This window comes from Panthera uncia, assembly GCF_023721935.1.
Source record: "Panthera uncia isolate 11264 chromosome D3 unlocalized genomic scaffold, Puncia_PCG_1.0 HiC_scaffold_8, whole genome shotgun sequence".
NCBI lineage: Eukaryota > Metazoa > Chordata > Mammalia > Carnivora > Felidae > Panthera > Panthera uncia.
The window spans coordinates 69,828,720-69,845,164 of record NW_026057586.1 but is presented as its reverse complement, the minus strand read 5'-3'; the positions used below and the strand labels follow the sequence as shown (position 1 = coordinate 69,845,164).

The 16,445-nt window shown below is 47.9% G+C and overlaps 1 protein-coding gene across 1 annotated transcript; it reads left to right on the top strand.

Moving 5' to 3' along the window:
• The first annotated feature begins 4,309 nt into the window (after nt 1–4,309).
• On the top strand, nt 4,310–15,896 carry LOC125914343 (putative SEC14-like protein 6). Its single transcript, XM_049619577.1, has 6 exons — nt 4,310–4,364; nt 11,438–11,565; nt 11,642–11,781; nt 11,873–12,042; nt 12,283–12,578; nt 15,795–15,896. Exons 1-6 carry the CDS (start codon nt 4,310–4,312, stop codon nt 15,894–15,896), a joined length of 891 nt encoding a protein of 296 aa, XP_049475534.1.
• Nucleotides 15,897–16,445: the final 549 nt, after the last annotated feature.

Sequence of the window (16,445 nt, the reverse complement as noted above, 5' to 3'; positions counted from 1 at the left end):
AGTGACGTGACGGGGTTTGATGTGCACCTGTTACATGCTGAAGCCCTGAGTGGTTGAAGGATTCCCATAAGACCTGGAAGAGCGTGTGTGTGTGTGATCATCCTGGGGCTATTCCAGTCACTTACTCCAGTTGAACATTGGTTATGTGCCCAGCGTTGGGCTAAGTGGGTTGGTTATCTCAGTTCATCTTCGTCAAAACTTAGCAACGTGGGAACTGTTATTTTCTCATGCCAGAGATGAGGAAGGGAGCTCAGAGAAAGTCATTTGGCCAAGATCACACAGCAAGTAAGTGGTAGGACTGGAACAGAGGCCAGGAAGGATGGTGTGTGCAGCCAGATTTGAGACAGTCCAAGTGGGGTGTGTGTGTGTGTGTGTGTGTGTGTGGTGTGTGACAGGGAGTACTTGGTGTAGCACTGAGCAGCAAGCCCCGGGCCCAGGCTGAGTTCCTTGTGTAATCTCATTAATCCTCACAATCACCCTTTGCAGTAGGCACAGTTACCATCCCATGTTACAGATGTGGGAATTGACATTCTGAGTGACAGCAAAAGGGACTTTCCCGAGATCTTGCAGGTACACATTAGACCCAAAACTAAACCTTCTTCTCCCTGGGACCCCAGATGCCTTGCCTCAATGCCTGTGCACCCTGTGCCTGTTTACCCCATCTCTCCACTGACCACTCCAGCCTCACCATCTGCTTGTACTCCACCCTGCCCAGGCTCTGGGTTTCCCCCTTCCACCCTGGGGTTCAGTTTAATTAATCCAAAAAAAATTGGCATTTATCAGATAGCTGCTGTGCCCCCAAGCCCTGAGCTGGCCCTGAGCATACAACAGTCAGCAAGTTGATCCCTGCCCTCCTGGAGCTCAGGTCCAGAGACAAAGATAGAGGCCAAGCAATCAAGTCACATTGAGTATGACCAACCAAGGCGGGGATGCATCAGTTCTAACCATCTGTCTCCCTCGGCCTCCCCAGAGGGACAACAGCCCTTTCTGGGGCACGGGACTCTTAGATCTCTAACTAAGAGCCAGCAGCCAGACACGAAAGGCAGAAACCACAGCCAAGTGACTTTATTGGAGACCTGTCTGTACCAGGCTCCAAACCACATGCTTGCACACCTTACCTGAATATCTACAGCATCCCAGCTTTATAAACCAAAGCTCAGAGAGGTTAAGTGACCTACCCAAGGCCACACATCTAATTAGTGCCAGTACCACATTTCAAAGCCAGATTAGTCAGCTCTTATCTTAACCCCTCCCTGAGTTTGAGTCACTGTTTCTCCTGGGAGCAAGTTTCTGGCCCAAACAGGCTGGGAAGAAGTTAGGGTGACCAGCTGTCTCAATTTCCTGGGACTGTCCCAGTTTTTGCACCAAAAGGTCTCACATCCCAGGAAACTCCTCAGTCCTGGGCAACCAGGATGGCTGCTCAGCCTGGAACAGTTTTGACCCCACCAGCCCCCAGGAGCTACTGTCTATACCTTCTTAAAGTTTCTTTGCAGCAAGCAATAAGCACATCTTTGAAGGCTTTAAATCATACGGAGAAAACTAAGCAGAAGAAAGAAAGAAAGAAGAAAGAAAGAAAGAAAGAAAGAAAGAGTTATTATTGACTCCAGATTCATGAGATAATCCCCCTCCCTTTTTAGTAATCAAAAAGAGATGTGACTTAGTGCAATATGATAGTATCTTGGGTTTGTGGAACCCCATAATTTTATTTCATTGGACCTTTAGGGGCCTAAAACTGCCAATAATAATATTATATGTCATCAAATTATTTATTATTAATACTGGCACTTCTAAGCCCTTAGGGATCCAAGGAGAATAAATCTGGCAAATAATAGATGCCAAGAATATAAATTGTCCCATTAGCATTTACTATCTGCCTGATTTGTTTTACGAACATTATAGTTATTAACTCATTTATTAACATAATTAATATTTAACAATATGTAGTTGCCTGGTACTGAACAAGCACTCTGCACCATACAGGAACATGGACAATTCCCTTTGCTCTCCTGAGGAGGCAGCCAAGACTCAGAGAAGCTGAGTAACAAGCCCTACGGTCACTCAGCCAGGCAGCCATAGAGGCAGGATGCAAACCCAGGTCTGTCAGACACCAAGGCTGGTGTTTGCAGGCTCCAGACCTTCAGTGCCATTCCAGCCGGCCATCTCAGCCTCAGGACCGAGGTTTTTTCCATGGTTGAAAATGTATGAGGTCTCCGAGGGGCTCAGCAGCTCGTAGCTCTCAGGAACCAACCTGCTCTAGCCACACCTGGCAGCAGAGAGCGCCATGGTGCCAAATTTGGTCTCAGCCTGTCAAGACATTCCCAGCAGCGGGGGCTGGGGGCACCCACAGTTAGAGCTGGGCCTAAAAGCGAAAGCCAGGGTGAGGGTCATGCTGTTCCCTGGGAGAAATTCAGTGGAACTCCCTGTTCCTCTCTGTTATGGGATGAATTGTATCCCCTAAAAAGATATGTTGAAGTCCTAACCCCCAGTTCCCTATGACTGATCTTATTTGGAAATAAGGTCTTTGTACATGTAATCAAGTTAAGATGAAGTCATTAGGGTGGGGGCTAATCCAATATGGCCATAGCTGGTGTTCTTAAAAGAAGTGGCAATGTCATGTGAAGATACAGACACACAGGGACAGTGCCACGTGAAGACAGGCAGAGATTGGCATGATGCAGTTATAAGCCAAAGGCTGATGGTGACCTCCAGAAGCTAAGAAGAGGCAATGAAGGATTCTACCCAGAGTCTCAGAGGGAACAAGGCCCTGCTGACACTTTGATTTTGGACTTCCAGCCTGCAGAACTGTGCAAGAATAAATTTCTGTTGTTTTAAGCCATCCAGTTTGTGTACTTTGTTACAGCAGCCTCAGGACACAAACACGTTCTCTGTGCCCAGGGCCCTGCTCTGGGTCAAGCCTCTGCCCCTTACCTGGACTCCCTCCCCGGCTCCCTCCCCCAGGCTTGCTCCTGTGATCCACCCTTCACCTGCAACCAGAGGCCATCCTCTGCTCCGAGCCCTCCATGGTCCCCCTTTCCCTCGGGGAGAAGCCATGCAACTGCAAGCATCTGCGGCTTTGCACGTGCTGTTCCCTCTACTATAAGGCCCCTTTCCCACTGCAGGTCTAACACTGCTGAGTGTTTTCAAAGCAAGCTCTGCTGCCTCCTCTGGACATTCTCTGACAGCCTAGCCCTCAAGCTAGCCTGGGGCTTCTGGGCTCCCCCATCTCAGTCCTGCTCACTCAGGGCCACAACTATGGATACGTTTGTCTGCGAGGCCCCGATGGTATGCTCCTCCAGGACAGGATCTTTGTTTGTCTTAACACAATCAGCCTCTAGTGCCCAGTCCATTGCCTGGCACACAGTTGGTTTTCAATAAATATTGAAAGAGGAAAGAAAGAAAGAAAGAAAGAAAGAAAGAAAGAAAGAACATAGCGATAAAGGAAAGAAGGAAGGAAGGAAGAGAGGAAAGAAGGAAAGGAGGGAAGGTAGAAGAGAAGAAGCAGAAAAGGGAGGGCAGGGAGTGCCTGGGTGGCTCAGTCGGTTAAGTGTCTGACTTTGGCACAGGTCATGATCTCATGATTTTGTGAGTTCAAGCCCCACTTCAGGAGAGCTCCGCTCCAAGCTCCTCACTCTCTCTCCCTCTCTCTCTGCCCCTCACTCACGTTAGTCCCTGCTGGGACTGAGCTCTGCTTTATATCCTTGGTTACCCTCCCTGTATACCTGCCTCCCATGTTTGGTCTCACTACCCCCACTGCCCTACTTGGGTTTTCCAGGATCACCTCTGGAATAAACTCCCTACACTGGAACCCTTGTCTCAGGGTCTGCCTCTGGGTGAACAAGACTAAGACAAGTACCTACTGTGTGCAAGACCCCCTGCACACAGCATGATCTTGTTACCTGACCGAAGTAGGTCCTCTCCTTGGTGAGCTATAGGAAGAGACTACACCAGGTGGCCTTGCTTCTCAAAGTTATCTTTAATAAGAAGATCACAGGGAATAATTCCCAAAGCAGTGACTCCCTGAACAGGAGTAAATAGGCTCTTTTTATTAGGGTTTGGGGTGAATATTCAGAAAGAGATTTTAACATTATAATGAAGCTATCTGTTGGGCATTTAATCACCTGCATAGGCATGGTCCTCAGATGTGTCTTTTCCTGTTCCAGAAATTTGTCAGTTAGTTTCCAAAAGATGAAATTGACAGTTAGGCAGAAGCTTCCAGGAATTTCCTGAGTTTAGGGAGTCAGGGGGTCTTGCCAGTAACAGTCTCATGTGTCCTTGTCTTGGGCTCTGGCTTTCTGCTTGTCCAGAGGGTATGGAGGCAGACTATAGCCAGGAGTCCCCCATCACCCATCACCGCTCACCCAAAGGTCAGGCTGTACATTCACCTGCTGGGTCTGGACCTGGGGCGTCTCTCCTCACCCTGAAGCCACGTGACCTAACAGCTGTTTGAATCATGGACAGTTGCACCTGATACATCAGGTGGTAGATGGAGCCTGGGACAATTTGGGACACAATGACAATGGGTTCCAGGCCTTTGTTGGGGGTGAGCAGAGGCCAACCCAGCTCAAGGAGGCATCTGATGGGACCATAGGAGTAGAGAGTGGGGAACTGAGGCAGGATGGACAGCAGCCCCTATGTATGTGGGTGACAACAGATGGTGTCCTTCCAACACACCCACATCAATACCGTGGGGAAAGCATCACTGTCCTCATTTTACAAATGACTTTTTGAACCCAGGGCAGCAAGTCTAGGGGCCAGTGCCTCAGGCATCTAGCAAGGAATGGGCCCTACAAGTCACCTTGATGTAGAGAATAGAAGCCCGGCAGGAAGGGGCTGTCTCTCTGGGGAGGGGTAGGCATGGCAGGCTGCCACTGGGTAAAAGACAGGAGGTCTGGAGGAGGTCACAGGGCAGGACCTGGACCCCAGAGCAGAAACTCAGACGCCAGCCTGGCCACCTTGTGTTACGGGAGAAGACTTTAGGCCAGGTAAGTTGGTTTCTTCTTCTGGCCTACACTGTCCTCAGTTTCTTCTTCTGTCCCAGAAAAGGCAGCACCCAAGGCCCCTGAAGTCACTCTGAGCTCTATAGCTCTGGGTTTCTTCCCAACTCTGAGAGTCTTGGTGGCCAGAGGCCACACCAGTGCTATCCGTTAGAAATATAACACAAATCACAAATGCAAGACAAATGTGTCATTTCAAATTTTCTAGTAGCCACATTCAAAAAAGTAAAAAGAAACCAGTGACATAAATTCAATAATATATTTTATTTAACCTGATACAGTCAAATTATTATCATTTCAATATGTAATCAATATAAAAATTATTACTGAGATTTTTTGGGGGGTGGGTACCAAGTCTTTGGAATCCTATGTGTATTTTGTGTATGTCATACTCATAGCAGATTTCAGTTTGGACCAGCCACATCGAGTGGCTCATATTGGATGGCACAGGTAAGGACTGCTAGCCCTGTGAGGGGAGCCTGGCATGGCAGGTCACAACCTTTAGCTGTGACTAGGAAGCAGGAGCAGGTGTGAGTTTTCGTCTCTAGACTGTGAGGAGTATCTCATAGGATCTTAGGGTCCTTCCCTTGTGGTTGCTAATGGCAAGTGTGGGCTCCAGTGAAATTCACACACTTTCATGAACATTGAGGGAGTGACTGGGCAGTGGAGGTCCCGACTCCCGCCCTCGAAGTGTTCCATCAGAAAGAGGGCATATTCCTCCCAGGCCAGGAATAAATCCTGTTACAAGACAGCTGGGGTCAAGAATTGGGTCCAGATCTCATCTGAGCAAATCAAGTCACAAGTTCAAGCCTCAGTTTCCTCACCTGGGGAACGGGTATAAAAGCAGTATCATGTCAGGGTTAATTTAATGCTTAGTCCAGAGCCAAACACTCCTTTGTGTCCTTGAAGACAAAGGTTAACAGCTCATTTGGGGTAGGGGGCCCAGAGAAAGTCCTTTGAACCCTCTTTTAGAAGCTGAGGAAACTGGGACCCGGAGAAAGAGGAAGTGACCCAATCAAGGCCACACTGGAGCTGCTGACTTCTTGTCCAGTGCTCTTTTGCCACCAGATTCATCACTATTGAAGTTTGTCTTTGGCCCACAGTCAGCAACCAACTCTTGGGCTTGCCTGTGGAAGATCCTCTCCCAGGCTAGGTCAAACTGCCCTTCACTCAGGCCTGGACAATGGGCTCTGGGCCAGATGTGTGATCTGGCTCCCAACTCTGCTACTTGCTGGCTGTGTGATGATGGTCGTGCAAATTGCATGACCTCTTTGAGCCTCAGATTCCATGTAGCACCACAATCTGCTCTGAAGATGGGGATTACAGGTGTAAAGAGGGCCCCTCCCTGCCCCTATAGACCTGAGGGAAGAGTCTGGCACATAACCCCAAACTGCATTTAATCCACATTTAATCCTTTCTGAAGCTTTGGGAAACTGGCTTGTTATTATCCCATTTCACAGAAGGAGAAAGCTAATGCCTGACTTGACCCAAGACTTGGCTCCTCCAGCAGGAATGGGTCCTCTCCTAAGGGCAGGTGAGATCTGAAGGCCTGAGGGGTGCTGGCACTACAGAGCACCTCTGACCTTGGTCTTTCCCAATCTGTCCCTCATTCTGGGATAATATCCAGGATGTGCTATCTGTCCTGCCCACCCTGATGACTACTCCTTCCTACTCTGCCTCAAAGTGAGGATGGAGGGTGGAGTGGGATGAGGTCAAGGGTAAAAAGAGGAGTGTATTGTGTATCTATTGCTATATCTACATCTGTTATAACAAGTTACTCCAAAACATAGCCATTTATTTAAAACAACCATAAACATTTCTTATCTCCCAGTGTCTGTGGTCAGGAATTATGGTAGAGCTGACTTGTTCCGGCTCAGGGTCTCCATTGTTACAGGTGAGATGTCAGCCAGCACTGCAGTCATCTGAAGGGTCAACATCATTCCTGCAATATCCTCTTGATTACACAGGTCAGCCCTGCTTGGTGTCAGAGGGGACTGAACAAGGCCATGAAAACCAGGAGTTGTGGATCATTGGGAACCATTTTGGAGGTGACTACCGCAAGGAGTAATAATAATTACTGCTATCTTTTGAGGACTTATTCTGTGCCAAGCACTGAGGAAGATAATTTTTGTTTATTGTCATATATTGTTGTTTTGTATTGTTTTGGTTCTGGTTTTGGTTTTGTCTGTTTGTTGTTTTTTTTTTGCACAACAACCCAGTGAGGAAGATACTATTATCAGCCCCATTTTTCATTGGAGGTAACTGGCTCAGAGAGGTTAAACCACTTGATTAAAGTCACTCAGCCAGCAAGTGGCAAAGCCAGGTCAGTCTGATGTTAGAGGCCAATTGTTTAACATCCTCCCAGAGAAAGAGTTTGGAGAAAAGGATAGGGAAGAGGTTTGCTCTTGAGATATACATTGGAATCCCAGGAATCTGAATGCACACAAAGGAAACCCCTTGTCCATGGCCCTGAGAATGTGGCAGGAGTTCTTGGACTCCTTCTCCATAGGATAGGGCTGGAATCACTTTTGGCTGCTGCGAGGAAGCCAATATAAGCCATTTGATGGTCACACATACCCCAACTATTGCTGAGTACACAAAAATTCCCATCCCCTAATGGAGCAAGCATGCATGGAATACTTAATATGTGATGAACAGCTTTTGTAAATCTTTGAGGGCCACTTGCCTCTGAATGTAGTCTAGTTTATACAAGTTATGACACTTTCTCAGCACAAAGCCTTTGCTCGGACAGTTCCCTCCACCCACAATGCCCCTCAGACAGCCACCAAATCAGAAAAGAATCCCTCCTGGAGTCTTAAAGACCCAGTCTAATCCCATCCATGCCTCTTACTAGCTGGGTGGAACCCAGGACAGGTGACTGAGGTCTCAGTTTCCTCGTCTGTTCATGAGAAACTAGACTCTCTTGTCTGCCCACCAGGTCCATGTGAAGTCAATGCAGTGATCAATGCTGGGGCTCTGCAGACCAAGTGAAACCACTCAGTTCTCATCAGCCAGGGGCACTTAGCAGAAGTGCTGCAGAAGCAGGAGTGTGAGCCCAGAGGAAAAATTCTGGCTCCAAGAGAGCCAGGGGATCACTGCAGCAGCTGGGTTTGGCCCTGGGGCGAAGGACTGGGTTGCCAGCCTATAGGGACTGCTAAGTAAGACCTGATTTGCATTTGTTTCTAACATCCATGTTTTTCTGATTATGATATCAGGGCACGCTTATCATGGAAAATCTGGAAAGTGTAGATAAAGAGAAGCACCATGAGGGTTATAGAAATAACCTGTAATCCCACCATCACCATTATATATTTACATATAATTATTTTTTCACACAATTGAGTTCCTACATTATATACTGTTTTGTTCACTGCTAATTTCAGGAACCTCTCTCCAAGTCATTAAAAAATTTCTTTTTCCCAGGGCGCCTGGGTGGCTCAGTCTGTTGAGAGTCTGACTCTTGATTTCAGCCCAGGTCATGATCTCAGGGTTTGTGAGATCGAGCCCTGCATCGGGCTCTGCGTCTGCCAGCGTGGAGCCTGTTTGGGATTCTCTCTCTCTCTGCTCCCCTCCCTCCCTCTTTCTCTCTCTCTCTCTTAAAAAAAAACTTTTTTTTAATCTTAAAAAAGATTTCTTCTCTAGTATAGTTATAAGGCTGCAGAATGTTCCAGTGGGTGACTCTATGTGATTGATTTAAATGCTCCCTTCCTGGAAGCCCGACTTTCAGTTGGACAGAACTGGTTCCATCTGCTCCATGAACCTCTTGAATTATAAATTTGAGGACTGAAGAATGGCTGGCAATGGTGAAGTGCTCTATTGTCACGTTATTATTATTTTTTTTTAAGTTTATGGGGCACCTGGGTGGCTCAGTTGGTTGAGCGTCCGACTTCGGCTCAGGTCATGATCTCGCAGTCTGTGAGTTTGAGCCCTGCGTCGGGCTCTGTGCTGCCAGCTCAGAGCCTGGAGCCTGCTTCAGATTCTGTGTCTCCCTCTCTCTCTGCCCCTCCCCCGCTCATGCTCTGTCTCTCTGTCAAAAATAAATAAACATTAAAAAAAAACATTTAAAAAAAATAAAGTTTAATTATACAGGGATATCTGAAAATATTCTCATTATAAAAAATCCAAACCTTTCTGATAACATTGAAGCCTCCTGAGCCCCCCAAAATAACCATTGTCACCAGTTTCTGTGTATCTTGCAGACTCTTTTCAATACATTTCCATGCATACACACAGAAATATGCATATAAATATACAAAATATAACATAGAATAGGAGTACCTGGGTGGTTCAGTTCGTTAAGCGTCTGATTTCAGCTCAGGTCATGATCTCGTGGTTCGTGAGTTTGAGTCCCATGTCAGGCTCTGTGCTGACAGCTCAGAGCCTGGAGCCTGCCTCTAATCTGTGTTCTCCCTCTCTCTCTGCCCCTCCCCCACTCGCACTCGATCTCTCTTTAAAAAAAAAAACATTAAAAAAATTTTTAAGAGTATAGATAGAATATAAACAATATAATAAAATAGAAATACCAAGAACACATGATTTAATATATTATAAGAATTATTCTGCAACTTGCTCTTTTTATTAGATAATACACATGGCTTCCAGATTTGTCCATCTGAGAATGTTTTAATACAACTTGTCCTTTTTAATGATTGTATAGTATTTCACAGGGTAGAGGGGTCAGCATTTACATAACCAGCCCACTAGGGGTGGACATTCAGGTTGTTTCCAATGTTTCATTATTATGAACTCTTCAATGTGGAAAACCTACACACTTTCCTTACACAAATGTGTGAGTGTTTTTCTCAGGTGGATCTCAAGAGGTGGGGCCACTGGGTCATGGGCTGCCTTAACTGAGAGGTAAGAAAACTGCACTCTAACAGAGAAGGGAATGGCTCAAAGTCACAGGTTGGTGACTGTGGAGATGTGACCTTTTGGGTTATCCACCTTATGGTTTTTTTTTTAAGTTTATTTATTAATTTTAGAGAGAGAGTGTGTGTGCATGCACAAGTAGGGGAGGGGCAGAGAGAGAGGGAGAGAGAGAATCCCAAGCAAGATCTGTGTTGCTGTCAATGCAGAGTCCAGTGCGGGGCTCGATCCCATGAACCATGAGATCATGACCTGAGCCAAAATCAAGAGTCAGACCCTTAACCAACTGAACTACCCAGGTGTCCCTCCTCCTTATGTATTTTAAGTCATTCACAGTCTGAACCAGTAGTTCTCAAAGTGTGGTCCTGGAACCCTGAGGGCTCCCAAGACCCTTTCAGGGGGCCCTCAAGGTCTAAACTATTTTCATAATAATATCTAGATGTTATTTGCCTTTTTCACTCTCATCCTCTCATGTATATACACCAGAGTTTCCCAGAGGCTACATGATGTGTGATGACATTCTTGCTCTGAATCTAAGGGACTGCATTGGGTTTCTTTTATCACTGGTGTGGTAAGAATTTTTCTTTATGCTAATTGATGTTTTAATTTTTTGTTTATTTATTGCCTCCTGGTATCTCTTGCCCATTTTCTAGAAAAGTATTTTTGCTATTGATTTATAAGTGCTCTTTACTTATTAAGTGCATTGACCTTTTCTGTCATATTTGTGGCATGTTCCCCAGTTTGTAGTTTTCCTGCTATCTTTGGCTTTTGACTTTGTGTTATGTTACATTCATGGGGCTTTTCCTTTGGTTTCTCCATTGCTTTTATGTTTCAGTAGTTCATACCTATTGTAGGATACGTTAGATACTTTCCTCTGCTTTTTTTTTTTAAGTTTGTTTTGAGAGAGAAAGACCACATGAGCATGAGGGAGGGGCAGAGAGGGAGGGAGAGAGAGAGAATCCCAAGCAGGCTCTGAACTGTCAGCGAGGTGCCCAGTGTGGGACTTGAACTCATGAACCATGAGATGATTACCTGAGCCGAAATCAAGAGTCAGATGCTTAACTGACTGTGCCACCCAGGTGACCCTACCTCTGCTTTCTTCTACTTTGTTCCTACAATAACATTCCTTTGTCTATGGACCACCATTGGCTATCTCAGAGCAGCTTGTGGGAGAACTGACACAAGCTTGTCCCCAGTTCTGGGGGTGCTGGAGCTGTAGATGCTGAGGGGAGAGGCTGATTGGAAGTTCAGTTTCTAAGGGAAAGGAAGCCCAGGTCAGAGATAGCCCCTCCTCGGCTTTGGGTTCCATGAGGCGCTAGTCTGAGTCCCTACTAAGATGGCCAAGGGGCCAACACCTGGACAGATGAGGGCAGGGTGCTGGGTCTAGAGGGGCAGGCCTGGGGGCAGGAACTGGTCAACACAGGTGCATATGGTAAACCCCCAGCCTAGATCTACAGTCTCTTAGCTTCTTCCCCTAAGGGCACCAGAAGCATGCCAGGGATAGGAAGCAGTATGCCACAGGAAAGCACTGGGCTTGGCGTCTCTTGCCTCTTTCAAGCCTTCCTGAGACCCCACAGGTCCCCTCTCCTCCTCCCACAGGCAATGGAAGCAGGAGCTGCCAAAGTTCATCAGCCCTGAGCAGCTGCCCATGGAGTTTGGGGGGACCATGACTGATCCTGATGGCAACCCCAAGTGCCTGACCAAGGTACTCCGTGCCCAGAGGGTGAGAAGGGAGGGCTGATGGCTGGGGTCAGTGCTCACTCAGCAGCCGTCACCCACAGATCAACTATGGGAGTGAGGTGCCCAAGAGCTACTACCTGCGCAACCAGGTGAGGATGCAGTATGAGCACAAGATGACGGTGGCCCGAGGCTCCTTCGTGCAGCTGGAGAACGAAATCCTGTTCCCGGGCTGTGTGCTCAGGTAGGGATGGCGGCCATTCCACACCTGGGCCCAGCTGGGAGCGGCCCGGAGCCCCAGCGGGTGGTCATTGATAGGGCCCTGTCCCCTGCAGGTGGCAGTTCGCATCACATGGGGCAGACATCGGCTTCGGGGTTTTCCTGAAGACCAAGACGGGTGAGCGGAAGCGGGCGGGGGAGATGGTGGAGGTGCTCCCCATCCGGCGCTACAAAGCCCACCTGGTACCTGAGGACGGGAGCCTCGCCTGCCTCAAGGCTGGCATCTGTCAGTATTGGCAGTGAACAGCTCCACTAGGAGCTGGGGGGCTGGAGGCAGGCGCCTCAAGGTGCATCCAGGCTTTGCCACGTGGGGGCCCCTGGCTCCGGTAGATACAATGTATAGCCGGCTTCAGGCTCTCAGTCATGACAATGGCTCCCTGGTCTGGGTCCTGGTACAAGGATTTACACCATGGAGGATGAGGTCCTGGGTGGGTCACCCTGTCTGAATGTCTGTCTCTCAATGCAGATGTCTTGAGGTTTGATAACACTTACAGCCTAGTTCATTCCAAACACATCAACTCCACTGTGGAGGTGCTGCTCACTGACCAAACCTTTGTGAAGCAGACGGAGAGATCCTGGGCAAACCTTGTGGCTCCCACAGGCTCCCCTTTGATCTCTGGGTCCACAGTGAATTCACAGCCTTCCCTGGCCAGACCCCCTCCAACCTCCCCAGGGATGGGAATCCTACAACAGCTGCTCCCAGCCCATCTGTCACAGTGGGTCTGCGTCTTAGGACCGTGTCACTGCTGGGACCGTGTCCCGGTGGCCAGACAGCCACAGCGAAGCAACCAAAACACTCTATCCTCCTGGGACCTCAGGCTCAGTGAAAACTCTAGGCTCTTTTCTATGAGCCAATACCAAGTCATGAGTTACTGTTCTAACACTTGAGGTATAGTAAGACCAACAGATCTGGAAACAATTGCCGTTGAAAAGATAATTTATTACTCACAGTTCCCAAGAGGAGGAGATGGAGATGCCAAGCCACAGAGAGCCACATGGAGAAATCGACAAATGGAAGAAACGTCAGGGTTCCTCATGAGGTAGAGGGGGAGAGGAACAGAGCGGGAGTTTTAGTTATAGTTTTCCCTGGAAGGAATGGGTGTGGCAGGGAAATCATTAGGATTAGCTAGTTTGCATAATGTCAGCAGGCTCTGGGGCATAGGGACTGCCCTAGGTAATAGGGTGATCAGGGCAAGGAAATAGTGTGGCCCTAAGTGCTAGAGCCAGCACTGGAGGTGGTTGGAGTGTAGGCTCTGTATTAGTTGGTTTGCATTTGAAAAGCGCAATCCTGGGTGAGTTGTTTGCTATCTCTAGGAACTGGCTATCCCTGGGAGACACAGTTCCTCCCGGGGTCAGCAAGGCCCCAGATGTCAGAGCATCAGAATATAGAAAATAGAAGACAAGGTTGACACAGTTAATACAGAAGACAAGGCAATACAGCAATCACCACTCTGAATTGAAATTCAGCCTCAGGGGCACCTGGGTGGCTCAGTGGGCTTAGCTTCCAACTTTGGCTCAGGTCATATCTCATGGTTCCTGAGTTCGGGCCCCACATAGGGCTGACTGCTGTCAACCTGTCAACGTTAGAGCCCGCTTCAGATCCTCTGTCCCCCTCTCTCTGCCCCTCCCCCACTGGCATTTTGCCCAAAATAAATAAATATTTTTAAAAAAGGAATTCAACCTTAGAGCTTTCCCCATCTAGAAAGAAATTTTGACTCATAAACTTTCCATTCCAGTGTTAGGGCATCTGAGAATGTCTTCATTGTCTGGTTCTCCATCTAAACTCTCCCTTAAGATTTTATTTTATTTTATTTTCAGTTTATGTATTTATTTTGAGAGAGCACAAGTGCACAAATAGGGGAGGGGCAGAGAGAGAGAGAGGGAGAGAGAGAGAATCGCAAGCAGGCTCTGCACTGTCAGCGCACAGCCCGACACAGGGCTCAGACTCACCAACCGTGAGATTGTGACCCAAGCTGAAGTCGGAGGCTTAACTGACTGAGCCACGCAGGCGCCCCTTCATTAAGGTTTTAGACTCAGCCTCGGACTGAGCTGATGTCAGGTCCCACGGGCGCATTAGGTTAGATCTCAACAGAGATTCTGGCCTAAGCATTCCACTACTCACACACATTGTCCCCGCTTGCTGTCAGTATGGTAGCCAGCCAAACTACTTCTTTCATTGGCCACTTGGCAAACATGGCCAAATATGGCCACCTGTGCAAATACAGAAATGTGGGCATTCAACAGGTCTTTCTTAGTGACCCCACATAGGCTCCTAGGGGTCATTGCCTTCATTTTTAAGGGCTCACCATAATCCACCCCTACTCAACAATCTGTCCCAGAATTTTGGTAGCAAGTTTACTCAGCTGATTCCTGATTGGCTGGTTCCTACCATCCTCCATGATTCTACCATGTTATCTCGCACAGACGGCACCAAGGAACTGGGGTTGGCAGGGAGGGGAGGTGGTTGAGGGAGGTTAGCTGGAGGTGCCATGTGGGCTGCAGCTTAGTGGGGGAGGGGAGGGCACTGGGGAGCCAAGGCAAGGGTCGAGGGGTTTCCCATGATCTGCCATATCCCACCCATCACCCCATCTGCTTCTAGCATCTGCCCTTGCTACAGTCTTCTTGAAACGTGGGCCGAAGGCCAGAGCCATTGGCCAGATAATGGACACGTCCACAGCTGTCCCCACCTGCCTCCTCTCCCACTGTCCCCCCATCCAAAGCCTCCACTCCAGGCTCACCCTCCCCTGCCCCAAATCTCTGTCTTTGTTCAAGCTGTCTCCTCACCTAGAAGGCCTGCCTTTCTCCCCCTGTGCAAATTTTCTCTCCAGCAGGCAGTGCTGAGTCAGAGTGAGGGCATGTACTTAGTAATTTATACCTGTGAGACTCTTTCTTTTTATCATACAATCCTGGGAGCTTTGACAAACGCATACAGTCCCATAACCACTGCCACAATCAGGACACATAGCAGCTCCATCACCCCCCAAATTCCCTCCTGCTATCCCTTTGAGAGGTTTTGGAGTGGTGGGGGTCTGGAGCTGATGGCCAAGAAAGAATTCTTGAGACATCTTTGGTGCAAAAAGGTGATTTTTATTGAAGCACAGGGACAGGATCCCTGGGCAGAAAGGGCTTCACTGGGGTTGTGAGGAGTGACTGATCACATACTATGGAGTTGGGGGAGGTAAAGGCAAAAGGGAGGCCTGTAAAAGGACTTTCATATGCTTCTAAGATAATGGAGGCTTTGTTATTGTCCCGGTAAGGTTGTTTTCCCTCTAGTAAGACATTAACATTAAGACAGTAGGCAGTTGGGGCACCTGGGTGGCTCAGTCAGTTAAGCAAGCGGCTGACTTCAGTTGAGGTCATGATCTCATGGTTTGCGAGTTGGAGTCCTGCCTTGGGCTCCAGCTAGAGTTCCAGCCTCATATCAGGCTCTCTGCCCCACACAGGGCTCTGCATGCTGACAGTGCCTGCTTGGGATTCTCTCCCTCTCTGCCCCTCCCCGACTTGTTCTCTTCCTCTGTCTCTCTCTCTCTCTCTCTCTCTCTCTCTGTCTCTCAAAATAAATAAATAAACTTAAAAAAGAGAAAGATAGTAGGGAATGCTGGAGAAATGTTATACTCTGTATATGCCTTAATTCAATGAGCAACAGGTTATAAAGAAATTTAATTTTACCTACCATTTCCTTCTTGTCTTTGTTCCCCACAACACTATGGAGGGGAGGGTGATGTTGGGGCTCCAGGAAACTGAGTCTATAGGTTTCTGGAGATAAGGCTATTGATAAGATTGCCTTTTCTTGTAATTTACTAATACATTTGTAAACTGACAGAGACTCAGGTCCTATGTGACTGTGATCTCGATCAGTTAACCATTTGTTTTCGCCTCTTAGCTTTAGGGCAGCCAGGAGTGCCTGAGGAACATCACACATATCTCATGGGGTGGGGGGAAGGGGGTGGTTTTCGCTAGCTTGTGCTTTGTCCTCAGCTTGCCTTATGTTCCCTCATCACCTTTGTGGTCAACCCCTCCCCCAGTCCAGCCCTGACAACTGCTGATCCCCTCCCCCAGCCCAGCCCTGACAACTGCTGATCTGTTCTGTAACGCTGCAGTTGACTTTTCCAAAATGCCATGCGGATGGCATCATACAGTATGTGGCCTTTTGGAGCTGGCTTTCTTCACTCGGCATACTGCCCAGAGATTCATCTGTGTTGTTGCATGTGGTTGGTTCCTTTTTGTGGCTGAGTAATATTCTGTTGTGCCGATGCACCACAGAGTGTTTATCCGTTTCCCAGTTGAAGACTAGCTGCACTTCCAGTTTGGAGCAATGACTAATGAAACTGCTAGGTGCATTTGTGTCAGGTTTTTGTGTGATCCTGTCTTCATCGATCCAGGGTAAATGCCCAGGGGTGGGATCACCGCTGAGCTGCTTGTTGGGGTATGTTTAATGTTGTAGGAAACTGGCCAACTGTTTTGCATCACTTTGCATTCCCACCAGAGTGTTTGAGTGCTCCATTTGCTCCACATCCAGGGCCTTGATATTACTAGTTATTCTGGTGTAGCTACTCTAGAAGGTACCTGGTTATGTTTCTGTGGTTTTAATTTACATTGCTAATGACTAGTGATGTTGAGCATCTTTTC

What these genes read in the sequence shown, in the direction of transcription:
- LOC125914343 (XM_049619577.1), top strand. Translation starts at nt 4,310, where the DNA reads ATGGAGGCAGACTATAGCCAGGAGTCCCCCATCACCCATCACCGCTCA. An exon ending in CCATCACCGCTCACCCAAAG is followed by an intron (nt 4,365 to 11,437) that starts GTCAGGCTGTAC and finishes GAGACCCCACAG; the next exon opens with GTCCCCTCTCCTCCTCCCAC. An exon ending in ACTGCTGGGACCGTGTCCCG is followed by an intron (nt 12,579 to 15,794) that starts GTGGCCAGACAG and finishes CTTTGTCCTCAG; the next exon opens with CTTGCCTTATGTTCCCTCAT.